The 18,876-nt window shown below is 39.7% G+C and overlaps 1 protein-coding gene across 8 annotated transcripts in view; it reads right to left on the reverse strand.

The window, feature by feature from the left end:
- LOC134618215 (endophilin-B2-like) overlaps positions 1-18,533 on the reverse strand; it is a 36,878-nt gene extending 18,345 nt beyond the window's left edge. Inside the window, exons 1-11 of one of the 8 annotated variants that reach the window (XM_063463488.1) lie at positions 18,317-18,532; positions 14,648-14,789; positions 13,867-13,878; positions 12,151-12,279; positions 11,741-11,874; positions 9,602-9,694; positions 7,744-7,806; positions 4,862-4,924; positions 2,132-2,155; positions 1,946-2,035; positions 349-449 (exon numbers count right to left, since the gene is read on the reverse strand). In XM_063463488.1, the coding sequence (XP_063319558.1) occupies positions 349-449; positions 1,946-2,035; positions 2,132-2,155; positions 4,862-4,924; positions 7,744-7,806; positions 9,602-9,694; positions 11,741-11,874; positions 12,151-12,279; positions 13,867-13,878; positions 14,648-14,789; positions 18,317-18,379 (914 nt within the window). In that variant the 5' untranslated portion in view covers positions 18,380-18,532. Of the gene's footprint in view, positions 1-348; positions 450-1,945; positions 2,036-2,131; positions 2,156-4,861; positions 4,925-7,743; positions 7,807-9,601; positions 9,695-11,740; positions 11,875-12,150; positions 12,280-13,866; positions 13,879-14,647; positions 14,790-18,316 lie in introns of all 8 variants that reach the window. The other 7 variants (XM_063463489.1, XM_063463482.1, XM_063463483.1 and 4 more) reach the window with 7 other exon arrangements.
- Between the last annotated feature and the right edge of the window lie 343 nt (positions 18,534-18,876).

The raw sequence follows: 18,876 nt of genomic DNA on the forward strand, positions 1-18,876 counted from the left end.
TTATATTGTAAGGTCAAAACCCTCCAATAACACAGAGAAAATCATAGTCATGAACTATTGATCATTGTGATTGCTTAGTTGAAGGCCTTACTCATAAGTCAGACATTGGATCCAAGTTAATTATCGGAAACAAAGCCATCATGGGTCCCTTGAGAGACTGCACCAACTCCCAGCTGCACATAACCAGACCCAGACTAAACCCTGTGGTCATTTTCAGTATTTTGTGATGTGACTAACTCTGATCTTTCCCCATAACTTAAACAATTCAAGAAAAGATGAAAATGTTTCTGATTCAAGAAATATTACGGTCGGTGGGAGTCCTAGCAGTCTCTGCAAATAAATCCCGACCTGTTGAGCTCCCGCTGAAGGTCCTGCATGTAGTGATGACACTGAGCGTAGTATGTGGCCTGAGCTTCAGCAAAGTCCTGCAAACAGCGCAGGTGGTTGAGCTGGTGGGAAAAGAAAGGAGAGGATTTACTCAACAGGAGTGAAGGACACCAAAGACTTTATAAATCATCATGCACCTTTTACAGCCAGTTTTCCCACTCATGGATGAAGATGGGACTGAAATATTTAGCTCTAGAAATGACCACTGAAAGTCAAACAGTAGAATCAAAGCTGTACAGTCACCATTTAGTGCCCAGCTTTGTGCCATGATTAAAGGCACAAAAATGCTTTAATCATGGCGGCCCGATAATATTCCACAGGATGCTTATATTCACAGCATTACAGTAGGATGGACACATTAAAAGAGTTCCCCTATGTGTTTTAGTCACGGCTCTCTTTTTTTTTTAAACTTTTGATTATGCAGTATACATTTTCCTTTATAAACTGGTAATGGTTCAAAAGGAAAATGATTATATTGGAAGGGCATGCTGGGAAATATATCGCTTGCCTTTCCCTGTCGTCTGTGCAAAACAGCGGTGAACCTGTAGACGTTAACTGTGCAACAGTTATTTTTTCAGTGAGTGTCTTATCGAGCACTCAGCCGGCATTTTAAATGATGTTTAATGAGTGTCGCACACCTGAAAGATGAAGCTGTGATGATACTGAACATTGTTACCACTGATGTGTTTCATATGTTTCCACTCATACTGTAATACTGAGACATATCTACAAGCTGGTCATCTGGAAACAATGAGGTGTGAGTGTGTTTGTGTTAGTAAGAGGGTGTGTATGTGTGTTTGTGTGTGTACTGGTTTAGAAGTCTTTGTGAGGACAGAAAATTGGCATGCCACAATACTTATGGGGACAAAATGCCCGTCCCCATGAATTTGAAGGCATTTTTGAGGCTCAAAATGTGGTTTTAGTTTCAGGGTTACAATTAGTTTATGATCAGGTTTATGCTAAGGGTTAGGGTAAGTGGCTAGAGAAAGCACTTACCCTAACTTGGTGCGGACAATTAGATGTCCGCACCAAGATATGAAAACGAGTGTGTGTGTATGTGTGTGTGTGTGTGTGTGGGGGGGGGGGGGGGGGGGGGCAGGCTCTGGCACAGCACTGTGTAAAATAAATCTGCACCAGTACTTTTATTAAAAATAAACACATATATTACAATATAAACACACAGACACAAAGATGAGGTCAGGCCACTGAAATGTTCCCCAACTCCCAAACAAACCTCTCCGCCTGAAGGGTGGGCTCACATAAAAGTTTCTCAGCACCATCGACTGGATAAAAATCCAGACAGTTCACAAGTTTTCTAAAGCCTGGCAGCTTCGCTGATGTGTAAACATTAACAAAGCTTTATCTGGCACCTAAAAGCTGTCTGCCTTCATGCATTTCATTTAAAACTTATTTAAAACCAATTTAAAATCAGCATGAGAATAACATGGTTTGGTTCCCATGTGTTCATCTGCAATATTTTGACAAAAACATTCAAGTGATTCACACGGCCAGGCCTTTAACAGGAGCCCAGAGGGGTGACCGGCCTGCGGTGACTCACATGTGTGCTGCTGATGCCTTCAAGCAGCAGCCTGGTGACCTCAGCCTGGCGATCGAACTCCGTCTGGGCCACGCGAAGCTCATGTTCTGCCTGGAGGTGAAAACAAGACAAGAGGAAGGAAGGAAGCTGACAACACGAGTCATGCTTTAAATCTAGAGAGCGCTTCCTGCTGGTGACGGTACTCACTTTGTCCACTTCCTCACTGAGCAGCTGAGAGGAGTGTGGCAAGGACAGAAAGAAAGAAAAAGTCAGGAAGAGCAGATTATCTTCGTTGACACAGCTAAATCTACATTAGGGCTTTAGTTTCACACAGGTTAGGGGGAAAGCAGCCATCAGGGTGGATTTAAAGTAATTTTTATTGGCAATTTTTAGGCACAAACTATGGAAGAAAAGCATACTTTAATTAAGTTTATTTAATCCACTTAACTTTAACTTCTATCTTCTCAGAACATCCCATTTTTTACTTGGGGCCGAATCTGCAGTACATTCCCACAAACCCTTTGGCCCTCTGTGCCTAAACAAATCTACTAATGCACACATCAGAATAAACAACTTGGCAGCACTTTATAATGACGTCAGAGTATTGAGGTATTAGCAAGTGCTTCATTCATCATTTATATAGCTTACTCTTCCTTAGCATGCTATTTATAAAAAAACAGATATATTATTATGACTGTGACTGATAGCAGTGGCAGCTGTACATGGTGTAACAATAGTTGTATAAACATGTCTGTGCTTATAAATGGCAGTACGGATATGGAAATGATGAATCAAGCACTTAATAATGCTAAACAGTGTGAAGCTATTATATATTGTATTAATATATATATATTATTTATATTATATTAAAAAAAAGCTTTTGTTTTTCTTGTTTCTCACATTGAAATGTGTGTTTCTGGGGAATCCCTGCACTAAAGCGGTGTCCCTGGAAAATGACTCCACATGGTGTGACAGTGCGCGTCGGATAATGACACCTGATAAAGGAGAATATCTTTCCACAGCAATATGCTGGTAAAACGAAAATCTCGACTAAAGGAATCTCCTTTTACACTGGAAAATGCCTTTAAAAGTGCAGCCACCACTGTGGTCTGCTGTCATGCAGTCTTACTCATCGTGAATATGATAAGAAAACATGAGGCTCAAAAACAGCCGTAGTCCTTGAACACATCTCTACTGTAACCTCAAGAGGAGAAGCCGCTGGAACAACCGGCATCAGCAGTTTTAACAGCAACATATAAAACGGAGCAAGACCAAAACAAAAACTTATTTCAGTTACTTAGCGAGACGCAGCGGGACTCTAATGAGGATTTTTGCAGGTTTTAAATGTTCCCATGTTGGAAAATGATGCTCAAGTTTCATCTTCCAGCACACAGAGCTATAAAAAGATGCCAAGGCAGGAATCTCTGTTTGTAAATAAGACTGGGTGGGTGGGGTTATCCTGTGCTGTGGGAGAAGTGAGATGGATTACAAAGTGAAAGGATAAAATTGTATGAGTCACCTTCCAAATGAGAAACAACAAATTGCTTTTTGTTGTTGTTTGCATTGAAAGCAGAAATCACAGGGGAAACCCCGCTGCTAAACAATTCCACTACAGAAAGGAAACATTTAAATCAAATAAAACCAGTCTGTTGTTTGTGTTAGTAATGCCAAACCCTGCATTAGTGAGCTTTACACACTTTGCTTTACAAACACTTTTTGGTTCGTTGGGATCTGGTCTCCCTGTGAAATGATCCCAAATTCATGCCCTTCTACCCGGCAGATTCCTGGCTATGACGACAGCATGCGATATAAACTGTGCTAATGTTTATAATTAAGACTTAAACGCATCATTTCACTGAGTGAACCTGAGTTACAGGAGATGCTGAGTAAAGGGAAAGCATGACCTCAAATGCACTGTAAACACAGCGATGACGCGCCTCTTGCAGCTGCTGCTGAACTTCACACGACCTTTACTCTGGATTCCGCATATGCTGAAGACTGGAGGAACTGGTGTGGAGCTGCGCCCCCCGGTGGTAAACATGCAGTATTGTAGCGGGGAGGGAGCATCTTTCGCTTTGAAAAGACTTTATGGACAGATACTTCATGTTTAACCATCCTAAATGTAGTATCCCTGTGTGCAGGTTTATACTAGTTTATGCGAAAAATTGTGAGTTCTTTGGTCTTCACGATGCGGTTTGTTCTCTAATGTTCCTCTGAGGTTGTCACAGAACCATGTTCTGTATTTAGACTGAGATTAAAGGACATACTGTGGACTCTGTTTATTTATTAGACGACCTCTTTTATTTAGGGCTGTTAGAGTAAAGGGGGCTGAATACATACACAGGCCACACAGATTTTTACTTGTAAAACATTTTGAACAATGTGTTGGTCTGAATGTGAAAAATTTAAAGAGGGTTTGATATATTTTTTTTAAAACACTGCACGTCTTTTATAATGTTATTAACATTAAAATAAAAATTCCCCTGTCCATTTGGGATGAATGAAACGGTAGAAGTAACCTTGAGGCTCTTTTTGTGAATAAAAGGTACGGTCCTTCCTATCTTGTGTCACACAAAGAATACAATTTATTACATTTCTCCAGCTTCACAGATTTTTATAAAGTTAATTTATTTCCCAGATTTACCGGAAGAGTCTCCAGTGGAAACTGTGTGACATCTCTTTGGTCTAGTTTGCTGATTCAATCTGCAAAAGTAATCAGTGAATTTCCTAAAATCTGATCTTCTGGGAGTGTCCTAATCGATGCCTAGTTTATCTCTGTGTTCTGTGTGCTCTAAAAATAAGGGAGGGAACAAAACAACCGTGAAGCCTAAACGGGGGGGGGGGGGGGAATAACCATGAAACACCCTAAAAAAACACGTCTTTTCTACCCAAACTACTAAACAAACACGGGACTTCTAGTCTCTCCACGTGTCCAACCTTCCTCTGCTCTGACACGACCGGGTCGGGCTCCACGTCCCAGCTCGCCCAGCCGCTCTGCAGCTGGTTTAATGAAACCACAGAGGGGGGCAAAAAATCAAAAATAAATAAAAATCATACGTTGCATAAACACTGTAACTGTCCGAAATAACATAACGGATTATTTCCTGTCACATACATTTCCAGCACTAATATTAAACACGGACAATAAATAACAACATGAAGGTATAACCTCAAGTTTCAGTCAACTCTAAACCAGGTATTTGAAGCTCCAACTGCTTAAATCAGAAGAAAGCCCTCTGAAAGGGGGAGGAGCTAAAAAGGCTTGCTTCAGACTGAGCATGAACTGAGGCTTTGCACCGAGGCTCTTTAAGGATATTTTTATTTTATGTAAATGAAGCCATAAAAATCAGGCACAAGGTTACAAATAAAATATAATTGAATATAAAGTGACAAGGATCCCAGGGACTGTATTTATCAGAGAATGTGATTTGATCACAAAAATAATTAAGAACTTATGACTTCAATGAATTACAGTGATTTTTCAAAATAAAAGTCCATGCTTTTTTCAGGTTCTGCTGAGCGGTGTCTCTGTTTGAGCTGAGGCTGCCGTTTTTGTTTTATTTCACATGGACGTACAATAAACTTCAACAAGGCCTCATTTAAAAAGCATCAGGGCCAAAACTAAACAATAATAACCATGCTCAAACATGCTTGTGTCATCAGTAACACGTCATGCACAAACACGGTTATCTCATGGCTAACACAACATGCTTGACTAAGCATTCAAAACACAGCCCTGAAAGATCACTCATGCTGTGAAATCTGCAATCTGACAACTTTTTATTTTCTAGATGTTAGCACAAAATAAAAGAGCCAGTGAAGTGTAAACTCCAGATCCCTGATGGGTTCAGCTGAGATAAAACAAATCTCACTTTCAGATCTTTGTGTTCCTCATCTGTGCTCACAGACAGCTTTTCTTCTGAGAAGAAACGGTCAGGTTTAGATTACATGCTGTGTTGTGTTTTCATTTTTATACCTTTCTATTGTTCATCCCTGAGCTTTCTTTGAAATTATAAACGTTCCAGCAGAAGTAAAGAAATAAACTCTTGTGTTTTGCTCTAAAAACAACAGGTCAGGATCTCACTGGGTTAAAAAGCTGTCACATGTGCGTTTCAGTCTAAAAAAACTTTTTGAGTGTGATTTGCAGAAAAATGCTGCTCAGATTAAAAATCTGAGATCCTGGTTTATGAAATAAGATTTTTTTCCCCTTTTCTGTTTATTTAACTTTCATTTAAGCAGCAAATTGTTAGTGACAGCAGGAGCCTGGCAGTGTTCGCTAATACGGCTGTGGCAAAACTACATTTTGATTTGAACAGTTTTTTAATACATCTGAGAACCATTAAAAAAAACTGAAGCAGTGAATCACAAAACCTTTAGCTTATTGGGTTTCCTTTTCTCAAGCAAGCAAAAAAATGAATACATAAATAATAATAATAAAAAATAATAATAAATAGTATTTCTGTAGTATGTGCTAGCTATTTCTATTGTCCATGTCTTGAATATGTATAAATGCCACATATTGTACAAATGTATATATATTCTATGTGTTTTGGTTTTTTTATTTTTTGTTGTAGGTTTGGAAGAGAGCAGGGTGGGAGGTGAGGGCGGGGGAAAGGGTTCCTATTACTGCAGCATATTACTGGGAAAACAAACCTTTGTATGCTGTTGCAAAAAGTAATAAAAATATTGTTTAAATAAAAAGAATAACTATCATGTTTAGCAACTTTGTTTGTATATGTTTTCACCTAATTAAGACTGAAAATAAAAGTGAAAAAACAAGTAAAAAAAAAAAAAAGGATTTCTGCCCATTATTGGGAAATTCTGTTTTACAGTAGCTGGAATCATATTGATAGCAGGACTGGTAGCAGAAGCAGTAGCAGCACTAATAACAGTAGCAGTACTAGTATCAGGGGAGTAATAGTTCATTTCCGTTTTATTTCACCACAATAACAGCGGCCTCGACGTTCTTTATACTGTAAATTAAAGACACATTAATACGGAGAAACCCCAACGATCAGATCACCCACTATGAGCAACACTTTGGCGAGAGTGGGAAGGAAAAACTCCCTTTTAATAGGAAGAAACCTCCATCAGAACAAGGCTTGTTTCATTGTTGTTATTATCATTATCATTAATAACAATAATGATAATGATAATAATAATTTAAAATTAAGAGAGTAAATCAGACTTTTATGTTTCTGCACCTACATTATGGATACAATTGATTTCATTTGGCTATTTTTTGTTTGTCAATGTAACCTTTGTGTAACCTGATAAGTCATTAACTATAAATTTATATTTAATGTGACAGCCTGGCTCTTTTTTTAATGATGGCTCACTTTCCTCACCTCAGGCTATTTTTGTTTATTTGACTAGTGAGGTTGCTTTCTCAAAAGGAAAATAAATAAAAATACAATTAAAAATCCATTTTCATATATTTCCAACATATGCAGAAATTGTTGCATTTTGGGGGTTTTTTTTAGAAAATCATACGGCTGTTTTTTCCTCCACTGTCCTCACTTCCGGTTCACTTTGTTCATTTGTGATTGCCATGAAAAATACTACATTTTAATATAAAAAGAAAGAAAAACTACATTTTTGATAATAAGTAAAACCAAAGAAAATACATGAACAGGTTGATGGTAAATGGAGACCCGATTGTTAAACAAGCCTGTGTTAACAGCTTCAGCTGCCGGTCAGACTTAAAGATGCTGCTGTTAGTTTCTTTTGGGGGGTTTTGCATATGAGATGTTAAAAAAATGCAGTTTCTTGATTGTCATGTGAGCCATGAGTTCTGCGGTGCTGCTCGTTTCTCTTACCGCTGATGCACTGGCAGAAAGAACATAATTTCGAGGCCGAGTCTCCTGAAAATCAGGTGTAGCCTACAGCAAAGGAGAGCAAGGAGGAGGAAACAAACACAGGTTGTCATGCAGTTACAAACCGTGAGCAGACAAATAAAAACATGTTAGCAGGAAGCACAAAGCAACCACAACGAGAGCGGATCATTGAGCCTGAAGCTGGAAGCATCCACAGCATTTAACCCGTGACCCCTGCTGACCCCGAAGAGACGTCACAGTGAATAATTTATCGCCTGCTTTTAAAGCTGCTGTGTGGTTTTATTTATTAAATTTTACTAAAAGGACACTTTTGATTTGATTTGCTTGCACAAACAGAGGAAGGTCTGATCATGCTGGTAGATTTTTCTTCCACTTTAAAAATTTTGTGTTTTATTGGAAATAAACATAAAAAAAAATTTTTTTTTTTGTTTTTCAGCTTCTATAATTTTATAAATCCTATCGTCCTCCATGAAAAATCTCATTCATGCCTGTAATTCTCTACAGGTGTGTCTTGAAAACTCATCTGTAGTTTGTCCAAAATGCTGCTGCTCATCTTTTAACAGGTGTTAGAAACATGATCACATCACTGCGGTTTTAGCAGGTTTACACCGACTCTACCTCTGTTCAGGTTTTTAGATATAAAGCAGCTAAAGTTCCTCTGACTGCTGAGGTCTCGAGTTGAAGCCCTGAGACTCTGGAATAACCTGAAATTTCATATTTGTGCTGGAGATTCTTTTAAATCCTGTCTTCAAACTCACTTCGTTTACCTTTGCTTTAAATTAAATTTCACACTGAGTCCCATCGGGCTTTTTTATCTTGTAGTGTCTTTTTTTTTAGCTTGTTGTAAGTTAAATTTATTGTTTGTTTTCACAACTTACTCTATAATATTTATTTATTGGTCTATGGTCTTTTCTTGTATGTTTTAAACTAACTTGTAAAGAACTTCCATCAACTTTGTTGCTTTTAAATATGCTGTAGAAATAAAATTGAACTTAAAGTAACTTGTGTTAAAATATCTGAATTACTAACACCTATCAATGACATTGATTGGATTGATTGGACCTTCCATTTTTAAGCTCAAATATGTTTTGTGGCCCCATTAAGATTTTTGAGGATCAAAAATTCCCATAAAATGTCTCTTGTGATGTAAAAAATTACTAATCCCTGTCATAAATCTACTACTGAAGGGCTCATTTGAAACCAGTACTGATGTTTTGTTTTGTGACATGGGCGCCCCCTGCTGTTCCTGATTCAGAGTTTTTGGTACCACAGGCGTCAGCATCATCAAATACCAGGTTTACCATGTTTGTTTTCTTACATTCCTGCATGCATAGGATAATCTGAGGTAGCTGTGTTAGATTAAATCATTTTAAAATCAATGCGATGGTGAACAGATGAACTCTGAAGGCTCCCAGTGATCACTGAACTGGACTTTAGTTCTGATAATCCGGTCATGGCTGAGACATCTGCTGCTCTGAGAGTGTTACCAGAGCAGCCATCAACCCGTCTGCTAACGAGGCGTCCACTGCATCTATTGGAGTTTTTAAAGACTAAAACAAAAGACTGTTTGTAATATTTACATGCAGAGTTGGTGCATAAAGAAGCGTTCATGAAGTGTTTTCCTTCATGAATCTGACAAACATGCGACAAGCAGCGCAGCCAGCCAGTAAGCTTTCCAACATGTCAAAGGTGAATCTGCTCACATGCACTCTGAACATGTGACCAAAACAAGAACAAAATGAGCACCTGACTGACTTCACTTAAAGCTGTCTGAGTCTGGCTGTGCTCTGATGGTTTCTGATCTTAGGGTAGAAGAAGAACTGTTGAAATTTGATCTCACCGCTGCTTTGGCTTCTGCCAGCTTGGCTTTTTTCAGGCGTGCCTTACAGATGTCCAGATCCAGCCGGCGATTCTCCAGCAGCCGCCTCTCTTTCTGCACGAGGAAGAAAAATGATTCATTCAGGATCAACCGCGAGGAGCAAACCTGTGCAACACGTCATCACCCTGAAGACCTCCAGCAGCGAGTACATCACTCTGACTCTGAGTTCAGGATTTGTGTTTTGATCACCATTTTAATTTTTACTGATATTCTTTCCCTTCTTTATCTTTGCGTTAGGTACATTTTCTTCTTTGTTTCAACTTCCCGCTTTATTTTGGTAAGCACTTTTTCCTATGTATTGCTTTCCTTTCCCGCTTTCCCTTTCCCAGTCACTCTTTTTTTGTGTGGAAAAAGTCATGAGGTTAGGGAAAAATGTGAAGGAGAACTGGTCAGGACAGAGCAAAGGAGAGGTTTGCTGCTCGGAGAGTCCGACTGCTCTCATAGACATCCAACGATATGATATTATCACAAATCACAATATGATATTACTGCGATTTTTAACATTTTGAGACTTGCTGAGATTTCCAATAAGTGCAAATTACAAGTAAAACTTGTCAGTATGTCTATCTGTAAGTCCAAATTCTCACTTCAGGTATGCTTGAGATCATCAAGCATGACAACGCTGTCACTGAAACCTACTCATCTGTTATTGCAGCTGTGTAAAGGTCAGAGTTCAGCTGCGGTTTTAAAGGTTCAACCATATCAGCAGGTTATGGCATTGAATGAAAAACACACTATTAATGAACATTTTCATGATATTCACCACACAGCCATGCTGACTGTTTGTTTTTTAGTGATGGGATTTCCGGCTCTTTTTAGAGAACCGGCTCTTTCGGCTCCCAGCCGGCTCCCAGCCAGCTCTTCAGGTTGTTGTGTTGCTTTAATTAATTTATTATTAACAACAATATAAAATTATGCACAAAAGGAATTACTAATCTTAAAAAAAGTGGTTTTATTTATATATGTTTATATATAAATATATGCAGTGGCCCCTAGAGACAAAGCACGTACAAACTCCAAAACACATTTCTAGCGTTAACTGAACTTCCAAAACAGAGCTACCTAGATCACTTAAATTACACAGTTGAAAGCATATGTGTATTGTTTGTGTATTTATACACAAGCACTCATATATATTCAAATAATTTAAAAAAATGTTCATTTACCTGTTACTACCACACACCAAATCCGGTCGTTTGTAATTCCTGGCTTGTGTAGCCACTAGGTAACAAAAGCTCAACACCGCGCTTAGCATCCTGGAGCACTTCTGTTGTGTTTTGTACGTGTTTTGGAGTTTGTACGTGCTTCTGAGTTTTTATGTGCTTCAGAGTTCGTACGTGTTTTGAAGTTTGTACGTGCTTTGTCTCTAGGGGCCACCATAAATATACTTTTATTTATTCACTCCACATAAAATGTAATAAATCATATAATACAAAAACCAACTATTTACATTTCAACTTTTAACTATTTAAATTTTCAGCTTTTTCCTTTTAAACAAATTTAAAGTGAAACAACACAAAACACTGTAAACCACAACACAATTAAATATAAATTAAAATATGCAAAACAAAAAGAAGATGCACTTTCTCTGTCATATGGGCCTGCATGAATAAACTTTCTGAATCCTTTATCATCCGCAACTGAAAATAGTTGTGGATGATTACTATACCTTTCTAATGAGACGTTGTTGTCCCTGGCTCTCTTTCTCTGTCTCTCCCTCCCGCTCTGCTCCTGTGCTACTGTGAGTGTAACTACCACCCCTCCCCCCTCTTCCCAGCGCAAAGCACAAGGCTCGCGTGCGGAGTGAAGCGGGAAAAAAAGTGCGAGAGAGAGGGTGAGAGAAAGAAAAAAAAAACAAAACAACCCACGACTCGCGTCGTTCACTTCAAAGAGTCGGCTCTAAGAGCCGTTTCGTTCGCGACCGACACATCACTATTGTTTTTAATGATACTATGAATTCTGGGACGGCACTTTCTCTTTTGCTTTCCTAAAGGATGTAATAAGGATGCTTACAGCTGCAAAGACTTCATTCCTATTTTGTATCAGCACGTCTGCATTTACATATACTACCATATTTTCATACGACACACTCAGACTCACTGATATGGTCCTCCAGTCTCCCTCCAGGAAGTTGCGCAGAGGTGAGAGGAAAGTGACGGCCGAAGTGTGGAGGAACTCGCGCTCGGCTCCTCCGAGCCTCTTCTGGTATTCCGCTACTGTGATCAGGGTTTTGCCTACAGTTACAACAGCACAGCAGCACACTCAGGTTCAAACCACAGGTTTGATGGAGACAAAACAATCAAATCGGTTTTTAAATACAATTTGGACTAAAGTGTGTTTTAGCTGTTTAAGCAGCATCCACATCCACATTTTTTTTTGTTTTCTCGAAAATGTTGTAAAATGGTTTGCTCTTTAACTGCTAACAGAAAGAGAGCTGCTTCAGAGGAGCATTTAGAGCTTCATGAGTCATTAGCTGCAGCAGTATCAGTTTCAGCTGCAGCTCCACTCACCGTATGGCGTGTCTGAACCGAATTCGATGGCAGCGTCCAGCATGTACTGACCCAGAAGCTCCGCGTTGGTCGTCCTGGAGGGAAGCTTCTTGTCCAGCTTGTCATAGATGAACTCCTCGATCCGAGCACCTGGATACAAGGTGATAAAAAGACAACTGTGACCAACACATTAAATCCCACACTGTTTATTATCCTACATTTAAGAGTCCAATTGTACGAAAGGTGTTATTAATCTCTCTGAACAAAGGGAGTTGAACAAAAGGTAATTAGCTGTCATTTTTGTCTTGAATTTATTCATAGTTTACTCCTAATACCAAAGGTTATCTTTGCTTCTAAAATAAGTTTTTTTTTAATGGGGAAACATTCCTCCAAATTCCTCTGATACGCTATGTGTAAACACCAGTTCACTGCAGATGCTTAATCTTCAGTCAATCTTCAGTAAGTGCAGATATGTTGGCGGTTCTGAAAAACATTCGCTTATGCACAGATGTAACCTTGGTTATGAATAATTCAAGCTGCATCAGAGCTGGCAGGAGGTGGTTGGGGTCGGTGGTGGGCGTGTACAGCTCTTGAAGCGTTTTTTAGTGGGAACCCACTAGTGTCATAATCTTCTATCTGATATTTTATCTGACATCGCCACATAAGTGGTCTTCCTATGGTATCACATTTATGTTTCTCTGGGGCCAGAATTGCAACTGACCAATCCCACCAACAGGGCTATCCTGGGGTAGGAGTGGATCGGCGTCTTTGATCATTAAATATTGGCAGCAAGATCAAAGCTGCAGCCTAGTGTTCCGTTCAGCTAATGAAAGTATAGCCTTTGCTTTCCATGGCAGCTGGATCACAAATGGATCTATAATCTAGACTTCAACCTGTTTTTAACGACAGCATATAACAGCAGATAAATGTTGTGGGTGGCATCATATCTGTCGTGACATGATTGGTTGAAGTGGCCCATGAAAAGCAGTGACAGACAGATGGTTCAATCGCCCGCTAATCATTATATCAAAGAACCAGCCCTTCTCCAAATAGTTTCCAGGATGACTTCAAACCATCTGATGGGTCTGATTGGTATAATGCGTGATGGGAAATAAAAATACAAGTACATACAATTGTACCCGAGTATGGTATTTGAATCAACCAGGCCCCACGAAGGTATCAGTGACTGTATCCCATCAAAAGTTGGCAGGTGTCTTCCTGAATAGAAGGTCATTAGTAATTCAACACCTGTTTGTATCTACACGCTCCAGTTCAGACCTTAAACAGCACAGCAGATGGTGCCTGAAGCTTAAAATGTGGGGCCGTACTGTAGGTCTGTGGTATGTGCTAGACTACAGATGTCGTCAGAAGTTTATGTGCATGAAAAACCAGAGTAATTTTGGGCTTTTAATAAACTATCCAGAGCTTTACTTCACCTTGGATTGAGAGGGTACCAACCCACAACGAAGCCCCTGCTCTAAAATGAACACCGCTATTTGGCCACAATGACAATATGTGTGTTTGGAGGAGTAAAGGTGAGGCTTTCAAACCTACTACCACTACACCACCTCTCAAGCCCAAGATTACTTTGACATTCCTGCCCATGATGAGTTTATGGAAACTTTTGACCACAGCTATGTATGTATAATCTGTAGTCACATCACAATACTGAGTAGGCTTTTTACACAAAGCACTCTGGGAAATACTGTAAAACACGTTATCAAGGCCAAGACTTACCAGTGTGGTCAACTGAAGCATGGAGGGTACAAAATACACAGGTCAAAGGTTAGGCATTACTCCCAAAAACCCAATCATGTTCACATTTAACTATAAAAGCTTCTAAAAGGCACATTTCCAGAGAAAGTTCCCAAAACACCCAGGAACTAACGTCCAGGGACTTTCCCCAGGGTAAAAGTTCCTCCAGCAAGTTAAACTGATTAGACTAAAATTAATTCGGGAAATTGTCTCAAATTCTGACCTAACAACCTCAGAAGCTTCGACTTTCTTGTTAGTCCAAACACAAAATCCCCCTGGCTAATTATTTTCAATTATTGTCAGACACTAAAAACAAATCCTGCTTTTAGTAGTGGTTTCTCAGAAATGTAGAGCATTAAAAAAATTGCAAGATTAAAAAGCTTTTATACATGACCACTTAGCATTAGTTGTTAACACGGGAAGGTTGTCAATCTTTGGAAAATACTAGCTCCTGAGCAAAGACTTATTACATATACAGTTCAACAAAAGGGGAAAGGGGAAAACAATCTATCGCTGGAATTCGGGAACTTCTGGTGGAAATGATAGAGCTCAACAGGTTTCTGCTTCCCAGGGAAATTTCTTTAGTAGAAACCTTAACTTTTAGTTTCAAAGCTTAATGTTACTGAGCAACAATTAGCAAAACAAGTATGAACAGATCTTTTGTCAACAAGTTAAAGAACTACATCTTCTTTAAACCCAGTGCGCAGAGTTGAAGATGCGACTTTATATATGTAGGGGAACTTCCGCGATGTATAGAACTTACTTGGATTGGGCTGCAGTAGCACCTCTGTTTGTTTTAAGATCTTTTCAGTCCAATTCTTGGTGCAGTCGGCACGAGTGATCAGGTTCTCCAAGTGTGGATCCAACTCAGTCTTCTCAGCCTGGCCAAGCTTCTCTTCTGTGAACTAAGAGTGAAAAGTCACAGGTAGATGACACTGATAACAGGCAAACAAGCTCTAGAAGAACAACGACTGTATGAATCTAAACCAGGTCATCCACTGCCCATCACCACACAGTTCTAGTGCTGGTTTGGATTATGAAAACCAGCTGATATTTTGACAGTTTTGAGAGTTGATCATCACATAGCATTTTTACAGAAGTTGGGGTAACTTCATGGGGAATATTCTGATCTGCCAAAAGCTTTGTAGGATTCCAATAGCCACTTCAACATCATTCCAACTTTGCTGGCACCAATTGTTTTTTTGGTGGAATCCATTCTCGTTTGGGCCACGTCGGTGGAGAGGGACTGCATGGGGCTGATGTTTGGAGCTTAGAGTGAACATCTCAACATTTTTTGCATAGATTTCTATGGAATACTATACCATAATATCTCTAATAATGCTTAATCTGTGATCATATTAGAAGAAGTGCGACATAATCAACAAGTCACAGATTGAATTGCTTACTTAACAGAATGAATTATCTACCAACAAACCACCAAATCAATAGAGTTTGTCACTGTTCGGTTGGCATTCCCAAGATTAAAAGGTAATCCTTGACTGAGTCCAAAGGTTCTCTTCATCTACTTCAAAAGGATGTTCATTAAAAAAGGATCACATGGCATTTTAGTTTTTATTTATACAGAAATTACAGAAAATCTCAAAGGTTTTACAAACCAATGTGAAAATATCTTAATTTTTAAACTTGTCCTCATGCTTTTCTTCCACCGTTTACTCAATCTTTATGATCGCAATTCTATAATAATCAGAACAAACCCATCATATTTCAAGACCCAGACAAATTATCTTAAACCTCAGTTTCTAACTTACACATAAGTTTTTATTCTCACTAACTGGAACTTTGAAGCATGTCTTATGCAATCAAAGATGAGAAGGCCCAGTTCTGCTCTCTAATAACTGAGGCCAAAGATCACCATCTGTGGTATCAGGCCGGGCTGTCAGATGATTTCTTTCATTCAAATCTGACTGACATACAGCGACGGCGGCCAGCTGGACTTCAAAGGCAGACCGAGGAATTCACCGTCACTGTCACCAAGCAGCAGGGAGAAGCTCTGACTGACAGCAGCTTCATGGGCGAGATCGCTTCTTTAAAAGGCAAAAGTACTGGCAGGTATTCAGGAGCTCTACGATGGACAGTCTCTTATTCAGGGCTGGATTACTGGACTCCACTTAGGGCCTTAGGGACTGTAAAAGCCGTAGGTCCACCAAGTTTTAATTAATTTGTGGGTATTTAATTAACCGTTCCCATCCTTTACAGCAGAGCAATTTAAGGACTATGCAAAATACATTAACTCAGCACTTTGCAATTTCTAGTTTTATATCTCTTGGAGTTATATCTTTTATGCACCATGTCTGGCTTGGGGTGACACAGAATTTCAGTACACTGTATACTGTGTATACTGCTGTATTGACAATAAAGCTCTTGAATCTTGAAGAGTCAAACTGGGATAAATTTGAGTGTTTATCCAAATACAAAATTTAATCTAAAGGTCTTTAAATTTGCTTATTAAGTTTTTTGCTTGGTCACTGGCACCACTAAAACACAACATCCAGTACTGTAGTTGCATTGTGTCAAAATCTGCACCTAGAAGCAGCACCAACCACAAAGAGACACAGAATAACTACAAAGATGTAAATTCACCACAAAGAGACACACACACACAAAGACTGAGTCTCTTTCTCTCCCTTTCTCTCTTAGTGTCTCACTAATGGTTGGTCAGACTTTTAAAGTCAGTGTGCAGGAACCCGTTCACTCCCAGTCCGTGAGTCATATATGACACGTGTAGACATGTAAAATACAGAAACAGTTAATGGTTTTCTGGTGTTGTGCAGAGCTGTTTTTTGTTGTTTTTTTTATCCCGCTTCCTGCCTTCATTGGTTTCCTGTGTTTTCCCACAATGCACTTGGACAACCTCCAGGAAAGCAGTCTGACCTTGTTGCATTCATGAGTTCATTTTTTCCAATAGGAGCAGCAGTGTGCAGAATAAACCAGTTAATATGCTTCACTGGGCTTTTCTCCTTTTATTGATTAATATTATTCTTAAATGATTTAGAATACATTATTTTAATGTTTGAATTAAAATCGTATACTGTGAAAGTTCATATTTGGTGAAGTCAGAAGAGCCTCTGTCTGGATAGGATGAAGTGTCACTCTTCAAATAAAGAAATCTTTAACAGCATAATAACTTAGCAATAAATTCAATGATTTCTGACTAGAAAAAAAAAACAGAAAAAATGCATTCATGCATTGTTCATGCATTGGTCAGACCACATGTTTCAAGCTCATAGACAACATCCAGCTCTAACTGCAGCGTTGGTGTGATGTGGATCCATGTTCAGGATTTTAACAGAAACAGTGAAAATAAGCAGCTGTTGTGCTCGACTTGCTCGGAAACAGTGAGGCAACTTGTTGAATTTTTGTTGCGTCATTGAGGCTTTTATGCAGATTAAATTCTATCCACAATGTTCAACAATATTATACAGAAGACCCTTTTTTTATGTGGCCCTTGATGTGATCCCAAACCGACTTCAGCCTTTAATGAAAGTCAGTTTGACCTCCTGCACTGTAGACTATTGTCTTTACAGGTGACAGACAACTGCAACTCACCCACTAATGCCCAAAGGGGATCCCAAGAACCCAGTTCTTAGTCTACGCAGCACTAAATGAACTTGGGTATAGATGCATGTGAATTTACTTGCGACAAATGGGAACTAAACAAAGTGAAGTAGCTTTCAGTTTTCATGCTCTCCAGCTGTGGAACAAACATCCTGAAAATATGGTCAGTTAGTTTGAAACAGGGCTTAAAAGCTTGACTCTTTGAAGTGCCCTCATTTTTTTTTACTTTAATCTTATATTTGCTTCTTACTGTAACAATTCAATGCATCGTGATTATAACGTTTTAAATACAGTTGTGATGTCTTCTCTTTCTTTGTTGAGTGAGATGGGAGACCTTTTTAAGCCTTTAATGAAAAGTGTATCATATGGCTGCCGAATTTCTTACTGAAGCATAAAGATCCAGTATTGTTCTGCTCATTACCTGACTTGTAGCACAGACTTTATCAATGAATTTCTAATTTTTCGAATGAGGTTTGGTGTACAAGTTGTCGAGAGTGAATGATTTAATGCTGTTTACTGCTGGTGAGCCAGATAAATTAATTAATCTCTATGTTGGGGAGTTGGAGGGGAGCAGGACAGAGTCTGCTGGAGTCACATGGGTGATGCACCCGATCACAGCCATCAATAATGGATCGAGGCTAGACAAACCTTTATCGGCTTACACGCAGCGGGCTGCTCGGTCTGCATGGAAAACACGCCACACAAATACACTCCGTTATACCCACAGACCTCACGAAGAAAACGCAAGGCTTCAGCTGCTTTAATCGAGCTCCAGGCCCAACGGGATGCAGTGAGAGCCTAGCAGTAAATCGGTCCACACATCACCGCCTGCAGCTGGAGGGAGGTCCGGTCTTACCTGCACGGCCCGGGTGAAGAAGACCCCCGCATCAGAAGCCAGTTTTTTCACGTTGAAGTCCATGATGGAGGCGAGCGGAGGCGAGCATACAGGCGGGGCTGTGCTGAGTGTCCCCGCAGAGGGAATCCTCCGGATCAGCTGAGCAGCAGGAACAGGAGCAGGAGGAAGAGGAGGAGGATGAGGAGGACTGATGTCAGGCGCTGTAATCCGCTTCGTGCACGATCGGAAATCTGCTCACCGCCCTGCGCTTAAAGAGACACCGCACCGGGCTGCAAGTCACGACTCCTACGGTCCCCCTGCAGCGGTACTGAATCTCCACATGACCTCCTCTGACATCTTTACCGGCAGCTGTGTACAAAAGCACTGCGGAAATATCACAACCCTGCATAAAAAACGCCTTCAAAGCGGACCTGTCTGCTTTTCATGTCTTCTCCAGTCACATCCATCATTCAGGGGCGTTTCTACGGTTTTTTTGATGGGGTGGCTGCAGACAAAACACCAAAACCTGCAGTTCCTCTCGTGTCCCCATGTTAAAGAATCCAAATAAATATGTTTACGGA

This window comes from Pelmatolapia mariae, linkage group LG20 (genome assembly GCF_036321145.2).
Source record: "Pelmatolapia mariae isolate MD_Pm_ZW linkage group LG20, Pm_UMD_F_2, whole genome shotgun sequence".
Classification (NCBI taxonomy): domain Eukaryota; kingdom Metazoa; phylum Chordata; class Actinopteri; order Cichliformes; family Cichlidae; genus Pelmatolapia; species Pelmatolapia mariae.